At 41.8% G+C, this 19,255-nt stretch overlaps 1 protein-coding gene across 2 annotated transcripts; it reads left to right on the top strand.

Moving 5' to 3' along the window:
- The first annotated feature begins 46 nt into the window (after window positions 1-46).
- Window positions 47-4,840, top strand: LLPH (LLP homolog, long-term synaptic facilitation factor). Of its 2 annotated transcripts, none has more exons than XM_087765745.1 (3): window positions 47-146; window positions 295-478; window positions 3,906-4,840. In XM_087765745.1, exons 2-3 carry the CDS (start codon window positions 298-300, stop codon window positions 4,067-4,069), a joined length of 345 nt encoding a protein of 114 aa, XP_087621871.1. In that variant the 5' UTR covers window positions 47-146; window positions 295-297; the 3' UTR covers window positions 4,070-4,840. The 2 variants fall into 2 exon arrangements, with proteins under 2 accessions (XP_087621871.1, XP_087621870.1); XM_087765744.1 differs by having other exon boundaries at window positions 58-212.
- The last annotated feature ends 14,415 nt before the right edge of the window (window positions 4,841-19,255 follow it).

Below are 19,255 nucleotides of genomic sequence, written 5' to 3'. Positions count from 1 at the left end.
ACGGGAGCGGCGGTGGCGGCGCGCTGGCTCGGAGAGTTACGGTAGGAGCCGCCGTGCGGCGGGGCGCGGCGTGTCAGCCTGCGCATGCGCGAAGAGGGAGCGCGGCCTAGCGCGAGGGCGGGCGGCGGGCCTCGTGCGCGGCCGGGGTGAGCGGGGAGAAGGGCGGCCCCGTGCCCGCGCACCGCACGGCCGTTGGGGGGGCGGCAGCGGAGGTAATGGCGCCCGCCCCGCCGTAACGGCTCCTCTGCCCTGCGCTCGCCTCGCCCTCACTGTTTCCCTCTTCCCTCCCCTCAGGAGATGGCGAAGAGCCTGAGGAGCAAATGGAAGAGGAAGATGCGGGCGGAGAAGAGGAAGAAGAACGCGCCCAAGGAGCTGGAGAGGCTGAAGAAAATCCTGGGAGCCAACGCGGATGTCGTCATGGAGGAGGTCAAGGAGGTGGCGACCGTCCTGCCCGCCAAGAAAGTCCTGGAGCAGGGGGGTGAGTCGGGCTCTCGCTGGGCGCTGCGGGAGGCGCTGCGGGGAGGGCCCGGCTGGCAAACCGGACCGGGGCCCGAGGGAGGCCGGGGCGCCCGCGCCGGCTGCCCCGCCGCCCTGGCTGGCCCAGCGCCTGCCTTTTGGGTGCCCGGCTGTCTTTTCCTCCCCCTCTCCCCCCCCCCGGTCGCGTTTCTAGCGTGTCGTTCACGATACCAGTTCTTGTGTTGCAACCGCCCAAGTGCACGGACGTTCTGCGGCATATTTATTACTGTTCCTGTGACTTTCAATGCCCTGATCAGACTTAGGATTATTACAGGTTGAGAATAGCGAGTTGGAAAACCAAATCTTTGTCTTTTAAAGCCAAAGAGTGCTATTAAATCATTGAATCTGGTTATTTCACAACATATTCTATATTCCATCCGGTCACTTGTGGAACAAGCTTATTAACATTTGCTTTAAAGTATGTGGTATCTTATGGAGAGGCATCTCTTTGTGAAAACATCAGGTGAGTGAGGATTCATCATTTAGCAGTTGTTCCAATCACAGCGTTATAGTTGCTGTTAAACTGGTGATAGGATATAATTTCCCTCCTAGTTTAAGGAGGACACTATGCATATAAAAGTTGGACCTAAATCTAGAGATTTTATCAAGAATAGAGTGGGGTTTTTTTTTTCCCCTTTTTAAATGTACTGTCTCAAGGTAGGGGTAGTAGGGACCCTGTTTTTGCATGCTAATTAATGCTGCATTGCACATGGTGCGGGAGTGAGTGGTATCAGATCCTCTTCCATCATCCATCTTCCTCTCTGTTTCTTGAATAGGATGTAATCTGTAAAGGAAGTAACGCAGGAGGTGGAAGCAGAGGTTTTAAATAGCTACATACTGGACAGGAGTCAGAAAGACACCTTCTCTTTCCAGAACTGCAGTCCAAACTAAATTGTAGTCCTTTTTGCTTCTCCAATTTATTCCACTTAAGCTGTTATGATGTTGCTGATGTGAGCTTTTTATGTGGCATGCAGAAGTCTCTTGAGACACCACAGTGGGGATATAGAATAATGGTAGTAATCACTGTCAGTCACGCAGCCAGTTTTGTCAGTGTTTCAGAAATTAGGAAAGACAGGGAAGTGTTGTGAGGTTAAATAGCAGAGCCTGTAAACTATATTGCAAATGGAAATAGAATGCTATGTAAAAATACTTGCTCAATTAAGGGTAGCTTGGAGTATAATTTGTAATTTTATCCGTGGTTCTGATTTGTAGCATGAACCAGATGTAAAAGTTGTTCTTTATGGGATTGTTAGAATTGAATTTCCAAAATGTTTTGGAACATTGTCAGCCTTCTCATACCGATGCTGAAGCTGGAGGAGACGTTGTTGTCTTAAACCTAGAAGCAAATGCCTGGCTATCTCTCATTCCTGCACCGCCTTCCAAGTCTGCTGGCAGCTTTTCTACAAGTGGACAATTTTGCTTTGCCTTTGTAGAGAGATAGCAGCCTCAGAAATACCTAAGAGTATATATATTTCACAAAACAACTACAGGTTTTGTGAAAATAATGGTGTCTTCTTTGAGAGGACTTTTCAGCACTAACTCTATGTGGACACAAGGGAGTTCGCATTGCTAAACGTTACAAGGACTGAAGTAGATGAAAACTTCTTCCGGAATGTGCACTTTCCATAGATAGGTGAATAATTTTCCAGCCTAAGAAAGCATATAGGTGTTTATTAGGGACATTTTCCTGTGTTACTTTAAGGTATTTTCACAGCACACTGTGGAATATTTTTTTTTTTCCCCAGTGTTTGCTGTAGGAAAAACAATAACGGAAGGTCTGGCTAGCTTTTGGTCAAAAATGGTTTTGTAGCTGTTTTTGAAAAATTTGTGCATGCTCACAAAGTTTTAAGATAATCATATCCATTGTCTGCTTCGATAACCTACTTTTATAGCTTTTTTTCCCTTCGTCCTTTTCTCTTTGTCTTTAACCCCTTTGATAGGTTTTCTTTATGTCCTTGGATCACTTCCGTTCAGTAGGTTTCTTCTTCGTACTGATTCCTACAGCATTCTTCAGATTGCAAAGTATGATGAAAACGTTGTGCTATGTGAACAACTGGTAATTTTTGTCCATGAGTATTTCTTCATTTAGTTAAGTGACACTTACTAATAAGTGACACTTATTGTGGATGTGCTTTTTTGCAGTCAAAATTCGTGTAACAGATTAACCTCTATCATATGATAGGAAGGAATCAGAGAAGAAGCTTATGTATATACAGTTGGTTTTCTTGGGGTGTTGGGGTTTTTTTGTGTTGTGCTGTTGGAGGCCATCTCTCCTGTGACATTTGGAAAACAATGCTGTTAAGAAGGCCTCGTGTTGTGTTTCTCTGATGTCTCAGGAGGTTTCTGAAGCTGGGACTTCTTTTGCTGCCTGTCCCTGCTGGATCAGCCTTTGGTTGTGCCAGCAGCGGGCAGTAAGCCCCCGTGCTGATTCTCTACTGACTGCCAGTATTCATGTCCCAACTTTAGGGCTCCCTAAGCACATCTCTGTGGTGCAGATCCTTGTGGACTATCAGCATGCTTCAACTGTTGGAGCAACATGTTGGCCTTTTCCTCGTGAATTTTGTCTTCCAACACCAGACGGGCACAACATAAAAAAACTGGTTTTTCCTCTCTGTAAAAACTCGTGATAAAGCTTTTAGAGTTACACAAGAATGGTTTGGAAACAAGGTTGAAATTAAATAGTAGGGCACAGTTCAAATCTGTACTTAACAAGGTGTTCCTCTAGTAGCCTTGTTGTCTCACCGAGACATGACGTTCGTGTGGTGTTAGCTAGCTGGGGACGCTGTTCTTCGGAGTGACCATATCGCGGGCAGTCTTCCTGATCCTAGAGATTAATCCTTTGTTTCTGTCTGTACATACATTAGACTTGACCTCATGCTCACTTTTTGAGGCAAATGTAGCATCACTGGCTTATGCTTTGTACTGTCGTCGTATTTCAGCTTTTCTCTTTATTCTTTTCTTTACCTGTCTTCATCTTCCACTCAATTTAATTTTTTGGAACAGATCTTAAACATTACATCATAAAAAGTATTTAATTGTGCATATGTTTCACTAAGCCTATGGCTTCCTGTATGGTTGCAGCTTTTGATGGAGACCACACACGATGAGACACCGTATTAGAACAGATGGCAGACTAAAGAATAAGGTGCTTTGCCCAGACATGGGCCTTCAGGGAAAATTCTGCATGTTTACTATCAGCTGTTGAAGTTCCTGGCTTGCAGTTGTATTGCTTTGGAAAGCGCTTTCAGTGTATAAAGCCTTCAGCTCTCCACATGCAAATACTGTTGTGTCTAGGCATATTTTTAGCATTTTTGGGAATCTAGCAACAAAATAGCTTCTGTGAAGCAGATTCATGTATTTTACTCACTATAAATACCTTTCTTTTTCAGATGACTGCAAAATGGACATAGATAATAAACGAAACAAAAAAACTCTTCTAGACCAGCATGGACAGTACCCGATATGGATGAATTCCAGGCAGAGAAAGAAGCTTAAGGCACAGCGTGTTAAAGGGAAAAAAAAATCAAAATTGGCCAAAGGTCTAGCCTGGTAAAATAGGAGTTTTGTAAGATCGTGAATATTTTACTTGCAAAATAAATATCCCAGATAAGTACATGATAATTTTGTTCTTGGCCACCGAGTATAATTTATTGTGTTGCATGAACTTTTGAAGAGACTGTTAGGCCAGCGAATGATGAAAGCAATATCAACTTGGTGTCTGCTGAACTTATACAAAAAGCAAGCGGAGTGCCTTTGAATAGACTTAAGTGTCTGTGGTTATCTGTTTTCTTGAGGGGGGAGGGTCTTCATCTTTTATATTCTGAACACTGAAAATGCTAAAGGAAATCCTAAAAATAATGAAACTGTAAATGTTTTTTTGTACTGTGGTCTTTGTCAAGGTAACTTGTCTTTTAGTAAATTTAACCAAAGGATTCTGTAAACTCACCATATCCTTTAAATTTTTCTGTAAAATTACTTTTGTTGCACCGATTTGTGTTGCTTTTAATATCTGGTAATTAATGAAAACGGGCTTGTAACATGTAACATGTAACTGAAATCGACACCGAGACTTCATGAGACTTCTATAAGTAAAAAGACAAAGTGCCAGTCTGACTTTAATTCGCAAAGAGAAAGCTGTTGGAAGAAAGAAGTACTTTCCTGCTGTCTGCAACTGAAATATTGTAGGAACTAAATAGCTGAAAGTAAAACTGATTCTTTTATTATTAATATGAGAGAATGCAAATGCACAGATTGGAAATAAAATAGTTTTATTTAAGACATTTTCCAAATTTTAGTAAAGTAAATGAGAATTTACTTTTCCATATGTATTTTCAGTAGCCTTTTATTCCTCTTAAAATGGTACTCATCTATCATGCTTTACAATGTGGGCATAGGATAAAATATTGCATGACTGCGTAACAGATGCCATTTATATGTGATTAGCTACAGTTGGTTGCATATTACTCGGCAATAAGATGTGATGACAGATGCAGGAATTAGTTGCCCTGAAAGCTTGTGTTTTTAAAATGTCTCTCATTTCAAGGATGGAAATAATTACGGTACCAGTCCTGCAGTATGTTGCCTGTTGAAGTACCATTCATCGATACAGAGCGTAACCTTTGTCCAGCTTCATCAGAGACGGGATCCGAGTTCTGTAATTGCCCACAAATTGTGATGTGTGTCTGTTGTGATAACTTGGGCATAGGAAATAGGATTTATTCTTTTAAAAGTAATTACACTAGCTTATACTGTGCTAAAATCAGAGAGAAAATTTAGTTTTTCTGGAAAAATACGGTGGATTTTTTTATTATTATTGTTAAGGGAAAAGTATTCTGTTGCTCAGGTAAAGAACTACAGAGGTGTTGGAGGAAATACCAATGCATCTTCTGTTTTCACATACATTGACAGTTAATGAGACTTGGTAAGATCTATAGATCAAAGTTTACCAAATTATATGCCATTAATAACTTTGTACTTTATAAATATTTCCATTAAGTTGATAATACCCCTGCTAGAAAACAGATGCTGCTCTCAATTTTTTTGTTTTATTAGACAAATGGCTCTAGATTTCAGTATCAAATACGCTAGCATTTAGATTAGTATTTTAAAATTGATTAATATGGAGGAAAGTGTTCTTTAAGGTTCATAATTATGTTTATCCAGAAATTGAACAGAATGAACAGTCAGTTTATATTTCTTTACTATTTTAATGACATAGACTATATTTTGCTTACTGTGTGCTTTGGGGAGTTGTGGAGGGGAGCTTCTTGGGTTTAAGTGCGAACAGTTTGGGTTTTTTCTGTAGAGTAAGAACAGTGCCATTTTTGACATCCTTGTTTGTTAATCGGATTACTTCCAAGCAGCTGCTGGTGGGAAAGCAGACTGCTTTTCCTGAGGGGAGATAATCAAACTGGCAAAGTACTCTGAGTGTACGTCTTCACAGTCAGTTTCTTTTAATTCTTCAGGTGTGCAGCCATACTCTGTCTCTCATCTTAGTCAAGGCTGCCACCGCTGTGCTTGCCTTCTCTCCCTCTCCCTCTCCCCAGTTGTTCCAGTTCTGCCTCTGCCCCTTCCTCTATAGGAGAAAATTATCTGCACAGCTGAATACTCTTTCTTATTTCTGCTTTTATGACCTAGCCCTGAGCTTTGTTGCACAAATTTATTAGCCTGCTGCTTTTGTGACCAGATTAGGGATTTGAATCTCAAATGAGAGACAGGAAACACTGCAGTGATCTTTTATTTAGCAGTTTTATCTACCGGCTGACACGATACTGGCTGTGTGAGGTATTTCTTTTGTGGTGTCCAGGATAAAGTCAAACAGGTTCACTGAAACTACAGATACTTTAAGATATCCTGTTTGATTTTTGAGCTGCAACAGAGGATGGGAAAGGAATAAAGCCTAGCCTTTACATGAAGGCAGCTCTTAGTCTAGTACTGATCAACTCACTCAGGTGCGGCAGCCCTCTCTCCGGGCCAGGAAGGATTTTGAGAGCCCGGTTGGGTGGGATCTGTAATCCAGGCTGAAGGCTCGCTCGTAGGCAGACAGCAGGAACCTGGCTAAATGTGCAGCACGGATGTAACCTCAGAGGTTGAGTCACAGATGCAGCAGGGAAGCTTTCCCTTCTAGGATTTCAGCATATACTATATATGGATATTGTAATTTTGTATTTGGAATTTGCTTTAGATCTGCTTTGAGCAGCTATTTTTGAATGTGAATACTACCTTTTTAGTCACTGAATATTCAATTTACATCGCTGAATCTGAACCACATTCTTTTTGATCAGTTGATGAAAAAAATCATTCTTGTTTCTTTACAATAGAAGGTGAATTTAAACATACTAGGTTTTGGCTGAAATACATGTTTTTAAAGCCCGTAGAGGGATTTCCAAAGAAGTAAGCTATCTGCCTCTAAACAACATTCTAATTATATCATAATTTGTGATCTTTATCTAACATTTTTTTTTAAAGTTGTGATGGGGGAGAAGAGTTTGCAGTTGATTAAACAAACCGATGGAAGTCTAAAATTGTATAGCTGAAATGGCATCGGCAGAGGTGGCCGTTTTTTGAGTAACTGTGCTATTATGAAACTGCTTTGCTGAAACTTTCTACTACTGTAACTGCCACCTGCCCGCAAAGTGCTGTGGTAGCTGTATTGCATGGACCTGCGAAAGGTAGGGGAAATAGCGTAGGCGGTTTTGAACTACAAGCATAAATGCCAGAACCGAAAGAATTAAATATCGTCATTTTATTGAGATGTTTGTGTGTATAAAGTGTGTGTGTATACAGTACAAAATCTGCATTAGCAAATTGCTAAATGTCCTGCAGATTGTTGGCAGTTTCCTGAGAAGACGGCAGCGTCCGCCCTTTTTGACACAGTATGCAGGACTTGGGTTTTAAAGTGAGTTATTTCAGATGCCTGAAATAACCGGTGGTGGTGGTAGTGCCGTTCCTGGGCTCTTCTGGTAACTCGCTCCTGCTCTGGGACGCCTTTTCTGCGTTGTGTAGTCAAGTGGGCTGGGGAACTAATCTAGGTGAGATACACTGAAAATACTCCTGGTTTTTCCCCAGTTTTTTGGTTTTGTTGTTTTTTCAGCTGGATCAGTTTCCAGCCTTACTCTACAAAAAGTGGTGTCAGTCGGAGGCAATACAAGACTGGGAACAAATAGGTGGTGAAGGCAGGGCTGGGGGAGGCAGTCCTCTCGCGTAAGCGCTGCCATGCTGAGCTATGTTCTCATGTGCCACCTTTTCTCCTATGGCGCTACCGGCTTTTTCTTCATGCAGCCACCGTGCAGTACAGCATTTAGAAGATGGGGAGAGGTTCTGGAGATGAGGTCAAGCAAATGCGTTGAATAGTGATTTTGAAAGTTTTATTCAGTGGAGGATATAGTATTAGAATATTGAGGTCAATATTCTTTCTTACAGTCCCCGTTAAGTTTTGCTGTAACACTCAGACCACGTAGGCTCCAGGGGTGCGTGTAATCAGCTGCGAGCTTTTACATATTCTTTCAGTTCGCTTTATCTTTGGCTTTATCTGCAGCTGACGCTGTGGTTATAGAGTAGACTAAATCTGGTTTGGGGATGTCTAGTACCGGAGGAAGAATGTCATGGCCACATGATGCAAAGTGCTCCTCTGATACGTGGTCACAGCTTTTGTTTAAAAAAAAAAACAAAAGCAGCCCTCCTTTACCTATACAAAGGCTTTATACTGTACGTCTGTTTCTAGTATGCTACCTTTTCCTCCAGCAGCCTAAAGAGTTGTTTGGGTTCTAGTGAATTTGACAGAAGCTGGATGTGTGATCTGTATCAGATTTGCAGTGCGGATTTGGCTGGTATTAATAGGACTACAGCCTTAGCATTGCAGAAATCCGAGAGGTGCAAAGCAACCTGTTCCTCTGAGTGGCATGGTCTTAATTGAGTTATGGCAGTGGTGGGGATGAGTAGAGCTTGAAACAATAGCTATGAATTGCTCTCTTCGGGGTTTTGCCATCAATTTTAACTTATCTAAGGGTGAGGTTTCGGGGGGGACTGAGCCATCTGATAGCTCACTGCTGCAGGAAGAGGCTCTTCTTTTCAGCTTTTTCCCCTCCCTTCTCCAGCTGCACTGCCCAATTCATGATTTACTGCTTCAAGACAAAGAGACGTTGGTATTTCTTTTTTTTTTTTTTTCCTGAGCTAAAGGTGGGAGAGAACTGATGACTTTCTTCCATTTAATAAGCACTACACAGTTGTGACGAGCCCCCCATGCCCACTGTCCTTTTACTCTTCATACACTACTCCAGGGTTCCAATTTCAACTTTCCCTTATCACTAGCAACAGTATTCAAAGGAAAAGAGAAGGCAGAATGGGAAGAGGATGATTTTTGTGCTGCCCCCTCTCTTCCCAATCACTTTAACGTCACTCTCACAGGTCTCTTAATTTTTCTGATGCATGTATATCGATATAAAAGGGCTGAAATGTTAGAAACAGTATGTGGCATGGCATCAGAGGGTCGTGTGTCAGGGGTCCCACCCACAGTAGCGTGAGGACTGCTTTATGAAGGGCTCATATACTGAGAGCAAGCAATCAGTGACTTGTTTTCCTCCGATTTCAATCTAGTCAACTATTCAGGAGATGATGAAGGTTGTGAGTTATATTCTGGTTTGGTAAACTATTATTTAGCATCTTTGCCCTCTAATTGCAGTTAATTTTCTTGCAAGGCTTCTAAAGTCTGGATGTAGATTTTATAGCATTTTTGAACTTCTGCTTTTAACTAGAAATTGGGTTTGTGGACAGTATTTCAGAAAACAAAGGCACATTTGTTGTCTCAGTACTTCTCATCCAACTCAGTCCAACAGATCCCTCCATACCTGTAGCTGTTACGTGAAACATGTAGAATGTGTCTTTTTTGAAAGCCGACAAATTCATAATGTACAGGTGCAACACCTGTTCCGTGCTACGGCTTGCTACCTTGTGTCTTTAAATTACTTTGACAAAGTGTTCTGTAAACTTGGCTTTGACTGATGGTAACGTATGTACGAAACAAGAACTTTTTAGATCTATTGATTGCGCGTCCTGGTCTGGCTCTATAAGCCTCACAGTTAATTTCTGTCCATCTTGCTTCTGCCAAACGTGACAGAACTCGGTGCGGAGCGGATCAGAGCTGCAGGTTGTCTCGCAAGTGAATTCAGAAGATTTCTATGAAGGATTAGAGGGAAAGGCTGTGTGTCAACAGCTTCTTGCTTGTAGGTTTAGATCCTGATCGCTACTGCTACTGAGCATCCCCACCCCAAATGCAAAATTCAAGTTAGTTCACTTAATATGAAGAATATGTGCAAAAATATATTTGAAACTGAAGTGCTTGTGAGAAGTAATTTAGAAAGCCCCGATACATCGCTTTTTTTAAACTTCTTGCACCCCCAGAAGAGGACGCAAAGAAGCCGGAGACCAGAGTGCAGCAGGTTACGTGGGAAGCTGACGGTGGAGCTGCCAGCTGACCCCCCTGAGCCCCAGCCTGCTGCCCTCAGACCCTTTGGGTATTTTTTTCTCTCCTAAATGTTCTTAAGACTGTCTGAGTTCTTGTGAAAACGGCACGAGGTTAGCCACTCTTATTCTAGGGCAACTGCAGCCAGAGTGTGGTCCGTATGCCAGCAGTTGCCTGGACTGCTCATCGTAGCTTTGGCTGTTACTGTGTTGAAGAGAAAAAAATTTAATTCCTTGAGTGTAAAACCAGGGTGTAAGATTGTCCGTGGGAAAGATTACAGGTCGGTCTGTTGATGCAAGAACTTTAGGAACTATTGCTTGCTCCAATAGAGGTTATAGTGCTTATATATACAGACACCTGTGGTTGTATCTGTTCCTTTTAAAGAGGTAACTGAGTCCATGTCAAGCACTAGGCATTCTCTTTTTTTCCTCTGGCGGGAGACAATTGCACGTGGATCTTTTATTTTTATTTTGGTTGCAGTTTAAAATGAATACTAATCTGCTAAGCCCTCTAAGACTCCAGTATTTTAGAATGATTGTTAAAAAACTTAAAAAAAAAACAAAAAACAAACGAAACAAAACCTAAAACCCTAGAAAACCAAAACCAAATTTGCGGTTCTGTTTCCTTAGCTAACCAGTATGAAGCGAACAGCCAATGCATGCTATCAGAGCTCATCTCCAGAATTTCGTCCCTTGCTACTCAGAGAGGCTAGTTTGAGGAAATAATTTTTTTTCCTGTGGAAAAGAAGCTTTTTTCCTAACTCCTCACCAAGCTCCTGCCAGATACTGCCAGCAACGGGCGCTGGATCTGTGCTCCCGTGTCTGGTGGTTGCCCTCTAACAGCGCTGGGAGGAGGAGGAAGCCAAAAGGACGCCAGGCAATGTATTTCCCCGTCGCCATCTCAGCATTTCACCTTCTGTAACAGCATCATCCAAGCTCCCCAGCAAGAGAGACTGGAACATCTGTTGTAGGGCCCGGTGGCATCACCCCCTAAACGAGCGATGCAAATTCGGCACCGACAGAGATGAAATGAGTGAGCGGCTTCGGCCCGTTTCCTCCTCAACGTGTTACCGGCGCGGCTGACCGCGCCAGCTCCGGGTATTTGGAGGAAGACGCCGTGAAGAACCAGCAACCCGGGGCGGGCAGGGAGCCTGGGTGCGGGCAGGGAGCCTGGGTGCAGCCGGGGCTTTGCTTTGGAAGCCGCTGCCCGGTAGATGGCGGCAGCGGCAGCGGGGAGGCGGCGGGGGCGCGGCGGCGGCGGCCCCGGCCCGGCCCGGCGGGCAGCGGAGGGAGCCAGCCCCCCCCTTCCAAGGGGTCCCCAGCCGAAGGACCGCCGTGAGAAATCCCATCTCCAACACCCTGTACAATATTTTTTTCGTTGAAGAAATATTAGTTTCCAATCGGGGCGCGTATTCGTTGCAGGCAAACGCCCAAGGCTGCGTGTATCGCAGGCTGTTCTGCAGCAGGCTGCGTGGGGCTCGCTGTGGGTACTCCCAGCGCTTTTAGGTTCACCATTTTCCCACCTCTCAGAAAAACTGCTGGAATTATTGTCAGATATTTTGTCCCAATAAAGAGTGACATTTAAATGTATAAAATCACTTCGTAATTTTACGGATAGTCAGTTATCCTCTAAAAATATACTAAAAGTGTTACTTGATGCAAACGCTTCCCCAATCTAATTCTTTTTTTTTTTTTCCTTAAATGCGTCATTTTTCCAGAAAAGGGCACAAAGGGATCCATGACTTCTTCTGCTATGTAGTGTTCTGTTTTTAAAAGGAAGGTTCTTAAAAAGCCTATTATCAACCAACTGAGACGTTTTAATGAAAATTTCAGAAACTTGGTGGAAAGAGAGTTGTTTTATATTTGCTTGTTTTATTTGGATTTTAAAATCTCCGCGTGGTGATTTCAACCAAGGTACTGTGTCAGGGAAACCCAGAAGTGAAGTTGACCAGAGACAAGTAAAAATGCCTGTGTTGTTTTCATTGTCCGAAGGTAATGATGTGCAATAATTTAAACCAGCAGTTTCACGTGGTTAAAAATGAATTGGATTTTTTAAAATTCTAAAAGTAACCTCAGAAACACCAAAAAGAATAACTGTTTCTGTTAGGTTAGGATTGGTTTTGAAACTACAAAAACTGTCTTCTATGCGTTCACAAAAAAAAAAAAAAAAAAGTGGTTTTATTTTTAGGAATGCATAGAAAGAAATTTTGTTATTACCCCAACAAACACTGTTACCACAACGGCATCCGTTCCTGCAACTGTCATTGAAGCTGAGAAAAATAAGAGAGTCTTATGAGCGTCAGGAGTAAGATACAAGCAAGATGATATAAAATTAGAAGGAAAAACCATTTTAACAGTACAAGATTCACTCTGTAATAAAAGCACAGAAAACAAGGTTTCTTTATCTAAACAGTAATTTAAAAAACAAATACACAGTGACACAGTTGAACGAATTTATGGAATAATATTTAAAACCGAAAAATATTTTTGAAGTTATAAGAGAATAAATATTGCTTAATTTGGAGAAATAGATTCATACTGGAAAAAATGTAAGTTATGTATAGATTTAATTTGCATAAATCTATACAAATAAACTAAATTTATGTTGTATCTAAACTTGCCAATTTCAGTGAATGGGAATTTTGCTATTGGTTTGCCTGGAAACAAAGATTAAAGCTTAAAAAAAAATAGAGAAGCTGAAGTTCCAGCTTTCATTAGAGAACAACAAATGAAAATAAAATGTGCAAAAAAGTTCTTGCAAAACTTTTTCAAATGTAAATCAAACTTCTAAATGTATTTGAAACAATTTTAAAAAAATATTATTATCATTATATTCTCTTTCATTCACAATCTCTACGTTTTAGGATCTTATTTCTGACAGAAGCCTCACTAACACAAAAATGTAAACCAACGAATGCAGCTTCTGGTCTGCCCCTATATCTTTAGAAATTGTTTCATGAGAAACAGAGGACCCACGGCTTTCATTCACTTTTAGATGTAATGTGAATTTGCTGTGGAAGGAAATTAAATAATTTCCAAAATGATCTTTCCCAAGTATCTTTTTGCATTAAACAGGGTTTGGATTCAGTGGCTCCTAATGAATTTGGATACATTAACAGTGACTGGATCATATCCAAATATGACTTGATGGGAAAGCCGTTAGTTCGCTTCCCTGAGGTTACACTGGGATCCCATCTGGTGATTGCTAATAAATGTGGATGCATTCTGCAAAAAAAGAGCTTGTATTGGATTCTAGTAGGAATTACTGGGAGTGCGCTTTCTTGAAGCTTCATTCATGCACTTCAGGGAAGCTGAGTTTGAGCACCTTAAAACTTGACAAAAGGAACGTGTTGCTCACATGACATAAGCCTTCAGTTCATTTTTTTTGTTCTATAGCAATTGTTTTTGCAATAGAATTGTGTTTGTGATCAGCAAAAATGTATTATTATGTAAAAACACTTAGGAGAAAATCAAAAGCAAACCCAATCATTAAAAGCAATTTTATATTTGATTGTAGCTACCAAGTGCTTACCATAAACTAACAACTTTTTGATTATCAAATCAGTGCCTGAACAGCTTTCCTCCTTAGTGGGACAAAATCTAAATCCCATTTATCTTTCCTCTGAGCCATCCAGAGCGCTTGGGCAAGTTCTTTCATTTTTATATGCAGTGCTAGGGAGAAAATCTTAAGAGGAACAGAAACATATGTTTGTCTCAACAAAGAGGAAATGCTCATCCATTTTCAAAATCCTATAAATTCTTGGAAAATACAGCAGTACATTTGAAATAGTAAGGGTAACAGTTGTATGCAACGTATGATATTTGTGAACGCTACAACTATTAATTACATGCAGGGAAAGATTACATTTCTTTCATAAAGAAAAAATTCTGTTGTTCCGCTTTTTGTTTCTTGACAAACCAATTATTAGCCAGGGCAAATTGACCCTGGTTTTAATCAAAGAGGCAATTCATCTCATCCTGCAAGTCCTGCAGCCTCATAGCTATCTGTCGTTGCAGAATGTACGGGTCTTCTTTAGCTGCCGACCCCGTCCAGGCATGAGAAAAGGGAGTAAGGAAAAACCTATAAAGCCCAAAATAAAACTACGGATTCTTCTGGTTCTTGTCAGGTTCAGTTACAGTGGGGCAGAAACAGCAGTAAATTCACTGAGGCTCTATCAGATCAAAACAGCTCCGTTATAAATATCATTCATATAAACCATGTGGGTGAGAGAGAAACTGTCAGAAGGGAAGGGAAAATAGGTCTTCTGCACGTCAATAAATTATATGATGTTTTTATAGATTATAACATAAAAAATTAAAACTTAACATATGTATGCCTATACATGTGTGAATGCATGTATGCGTGCATACCCACACGGTAGTATTAACTTAAACATTCAAATGTTATAAATCCCAATATTTTACTTTAATAAAATACAGAGATTTCAGTGACTGTAGATAAAATTAGAGTACGGTATAAATCTAGAAGAGCAGCTTTGAAGAAGCATTTCACGTTTTCCTCAGGTGTTGACTCAGTGACTCGAAGTGCTTCCGACGGGATGACCGACATAGTCCCGCTTGGCTTTGCAGCTGGTGAGTAGCTCAGAGAGTTGTGATCATTAAAGGTGATGACCTTTAAAGGTGATGGGAAGGTGATGACCAAAGCCCTTGTTTACCCACACAGTAGACAGAAGTAGTTTGTTTCCTATGTCTCCCTGCTGTAATTGAAATTATCAATAAGAATCTTAAAGACATAAAATTTTGCCAAGTCCTCTGCGCTTGATGCTGATGTGTTTGGGTTTTTTATGTTTTGAGACACCTTGACACTATTATTGGAGTACAATTAGCAATTCATTTACATGAAATAGCTAGAAGTTGCCAGATGATAATGTGCTTCCCCTCCTTTCCCACCTCAGCTAGATCTAGAGTGGTGTCTTAGCTACCAGAGTTCATTAACTAGTGAGAGGTTAATATATATATGTCAGTTCAGTAAAGCATAAATGAGAGAGAACACATGAGCAAAACCATTAACACTGCAATGACTACAGCTACACAATAAAAGAACAGGAATACATTAAAATGATGGGAGTGCACCACGTCTTTTAACAAGGGAATTAGCTTTGTTACAGAAGTTCATGAAAAGTGAAGCTGTGTACAGATTACACACCATCTACCAAAATGAGTAAATCTGTTTTCTTCTTAAAAATTGTCACACCTTTGGGCACACCGCTAACTTTGAGCTTTAATTTTTTTTTTTTTAAAACAATTTTCAAGTGGTTTTTTTTGCCACTGCCTCTTGATTTCTTGCCCGGGGGAGCCGAGGTCGTTGAGTTCTTCTGTCAATGCCATGCATTTGCTGGTTTAGGTCCCCGAGTCAGCTAAACACACAGATACTTGCTTAACTTCAAAGGGGTAAACCATGGGTTTCAAGATAAGGTTGGTACTTATCTGCTCAGGGTAGATTGTTCACTGCCTTAATGACCACAGGGAGTAAAGCCAGAGCCAAAGAAAAATGAGGTTCAGTGGAAACCAGGAACACAGAGGGGGAAACGTACAGAAATGGGAGCCCTAACTTTAAAATTGTGAAGCGGAAAGACACACTAGCTGCCCCCAAAGCTTCCCCTGTTCTTCTCTGTTGGGTTCTCTTGTTCACTTGGTGCCTATAATTGTGTCTCTGGTCATGTCCAAAACTATTGCAGACTGACGGCACATCCTTAAGCACAGCTGGGAATTCAGAGCAGCATTCATTTGCTCCAGCTTTAGATTCTTTATGTTAGACACTTCAATCAGAGCTGGTTATCCTTAGCTCCCTTTTTGATCAGTGGAGGAAGTAAGGGACAGCTCAAGGGGGTATTTAATCTAATTTCTGTTGACTACCTCTGCATCTGCTAATGTGTTGTCCTCTGCCCACTTGTGTCTGCTAACTACAGTGAAAACCTTACTTAGATTAGACCTTTAGCATAGGGGTGCCCAATGTCTCTCTCCCAAAGTTTCCTCTTTCCCTCCCACACTTCCTTCCCCACCAGCAGAGCCCACAACCTGGTAGCTGAAGCCACAGGGTGACAGGATGGAAGGGCTTGACTCCTTGCAAGCAGAGTTTGTGCCTTGCATTAACCTTGAAACTATTGCATTAATGGGGCTGCTCCTCTGGCCATATCTGAAAAGACAAGACTCTTAATTTCTTGGGGAGGGAGGATGCAAGCAGCAGCCAGCCCTCTAGAGAGCTTCCCAGGCTGTGGATTCCAGGTGAGCAGACATCTGTTAGTCCTGGAAGTGGCACTTCCAGGGAGGGACAAGATTCAGGATACCTCTTGAAGTGGCTGTTCAGCAGACTCTTTTGCAGAGCCACTTATTGCTCCCCGTTTATTGTAAAGGGTCATTAGACATGAAAGCCTAAGGATCTCCACTGAAGTCTGTGTTCCTGAAGCTTAGCACTGAGCACTTCTCTTTTCTGGAGTTTATGCCTTTTGTTGAGTGTTGCTGTGAGGGCTCAAGTCGGTAACTTTTGCCCATGCAGGCGTCTATAAAGTCTCAGGAGTTTGAGAGTTTCCAGCATAGAGGAGAAGGATAACGGCACAGGGCTCTGAAGCTGCTGCTAATGCACTGGCAGGCCAGACCTAGCACACGTGCATTTGCACTACTAAAGAACACAAAAAACCTAAAGCTCTCACGTTTTAAAACTGAAGGAAAAGTTTGGCAATACCTTTGATGGAGTCTCCATTCTGGTGACCTCCCTACTGCTAGGATATCAGAAACACCTCCTCTCACCAGGAGTTATCCTTCCTGCTCTGCCATATGTTGGCTTGGAGGGGGCAGGATTATCAGTAACCCAGCCAGAAATAGCGGGGTGGCCATTTATCCAGAGGTGAATCAGAGTGCATGCACTGGGCCAGCATTGTCTGTGGAAAGGATATTCTGAGTATTGCTGATGCCTGAATGTATAGACCCCCTTTGTAAGGTACGTTTCTGTGTCTCTTCTTGACTACAGATGATGAATGATATTTTTCTATAATTTTATTTTCTGTTGCAGCTGCCGTCCAACCTTCTGAAGTAAAAATCTATAAGCTACTGCTATAAGTCACTAGGTGGAAGCATCTACCTTAATACTAGTAGCATAACTCCTTATTAGAGAGGTAAGCTTTTCGGTTCCTTTCTCGTCTTTAATTTCTGCATCAGATTACACAATGTCTCGTTATCAAATGCTATGAATTGTAGTCCTATTATTGTCTGCTTCAGCAAAGTACTCCAGCACAAGCCCAAGTCCACTCTAAGCCCTGACCCTGTAACATTCGGGAATGCACTTTATTTTGTATAGCGACTGCTACTTGCAGGCTTGGGACTTCATTCGGTGAGACATGCAAGTATGTGTTTAAATTGAGCTCACAGGAGCAAACACTCGAGTGGCTGAGCTGGGACTAACACGAGTCTTTTTGCCTTGCAAACACCTTTAGCAAAAATCCAGTATGGTGCCCTCACAGATGGGCTTTCTGAGCCCCTTCTTTCCGTACCAGTACCTCCCATTTTCTCCGCATTGTGATTTCTCTTCTCACTTTTCTCTCTCCACTCAGAATAATTGTTTGCCTTGGAGAGAAGTCAGGACGCTGATTAGCTGTGAGCTGGGCAGCCTGGAGAGTGGTATTGTTATGGTGGAAAATATCACTAATTTGAGCGATAGGTCTTCTGCAGCATCATAGCTCTGTTAACTAGGTGGCCATGATCCACATGTCCTTCTTTCTCCAGGATTCAGTTTTCTGATTCTTCTCCAAATCTGTTTCGGTCTGCAATCCTCACTGATGTTCTGGAACTGGCCAGGTAGGGGGACAACGATGTTATACAGGTAAGGAGACAAGTGGAGGTGAGCCATCCAGCTGGGTGTTGCATTGTGGCATGTCAGAGGTTAGGGCTGCAGGGTGATGACTTCTAGGTCTCTCCGTGCCTGCCAAAAAGGCTTCCCTCTTCTGACTGCTCCCTGCTAGCTCTTTCTGGCTGGAGAAATGATATAAGCATCTCCTAATCTACTTTAGGCAACAGCAGCAGGGCTAATTCAATTTAAACCATCTAAGCTAACCTGGTAGATTTTGCATGAAAGTGGATTAGCGAGTGCTGAAACCACCACTTTGCCAGCAGAGCTCTATAGATGATAACCTCATGCAGAGGGACCGTAAGCAACTGTTGGAGGTTGGCAGTATGGAGGCCGTGCTGCCCCGGCAGTGTTTTACCCCTCCCAGCCGCGGCGACTCCGCAGCAGGAGGGCAAACCAACCAGATCCTAATCCAGCTCTTCCTCCATCAGTGGGTTCTCCCCCAAATGCCAATCTTTATTGTGGGTAATACATGAATGGGAAAGCACCAAGTTTGCTTTTCATACTGCAGACTACAACGCTGAGAAATAAACAAAAAGAAATCTGGTTTTTACTTGTTAACTGAGCAGTTTTGATTGAAAATCACTGACAGACGTCAAACATGGGACCCCACAATGAAATGTTTACAGTGCCATTTCAGAGGGGGACTCCACTTTGAAATTAAGTGAAAGTATGCGGGAAGTTTGCAGAGCATGGCATGTGTAGGGGTAGAAAATTAAAGCACGATGGAGCCATCAGCATTCAGGGGCTAGGGGAAAAACTGGTATTCATATTTCTCATGTTTCTTCTCAATTGACAAGATGATCCCTTCCATTTGTGGTTATTGGGCTAGCTTTTGTCTTGATTTCCCTATATTTTCAATTTGCCAGCTTTGGCTTTGTGTTACTTTCCTTTATAAATAGTACTAGCAAACTGTGGAGCTCTGCACAATTTGTTATGAAAAGGACAAAGAAAATGATTTCTTTATGTTTTTCTTCTGTTTGTTTTTCTTGTGCAAACATGTGTAATGTGTTTCACACGAACCAACTTGTTATTTAGCACTGACTCTGCAATTGTATTTTAATTTGATGGAGAAATGCTTAACGCTCTTGACGCTCTTATTTCTACTTCATTTTCTCTTGGAACAGCAGATGCTGCTTTCTGCAACATAAATGAAGAAGGCTAACTTCTATAATTTGACACTCAGAATGACTTTATTGATAGAATCTGTCTGATTCGTTTACTGTTGGCAAACCCCAAATATTCCTCCAAAGAGGAAGCTACTCGGTTAGGCCAGCCATTACATTTATTATACTCATACCTCATGTTTTATCTGTACAAGGCTCATTTGCTTCCCAGTTCACTGTTTGTTACAGAGACTAGAGAAAACAATTACAAGGCAACTTGCTTTTTATTTTGAAAGTGTGAAAGTTATAAGCT

The sequence above is a fragment of the Nipponia nippon genome, unplaced genomic scaffold (assembly GCF_047370975.1).
Source record: "Nipponia nippon isolate SJK-2023a ecotype South Korea unplaced genomic scaffold, ASM4737097v1 scaffold_3, whole genome shotgun sequence".
Lineage (NCBI taxonomy): Eukaryota > Metazoa > Chordata > Aves > Pelecaniformes > Threskiornithidae > Nipponia > Nipponia nippon.
This window is presented reverse-complemented; position numbering and strand designations above follow the sequence as displayed.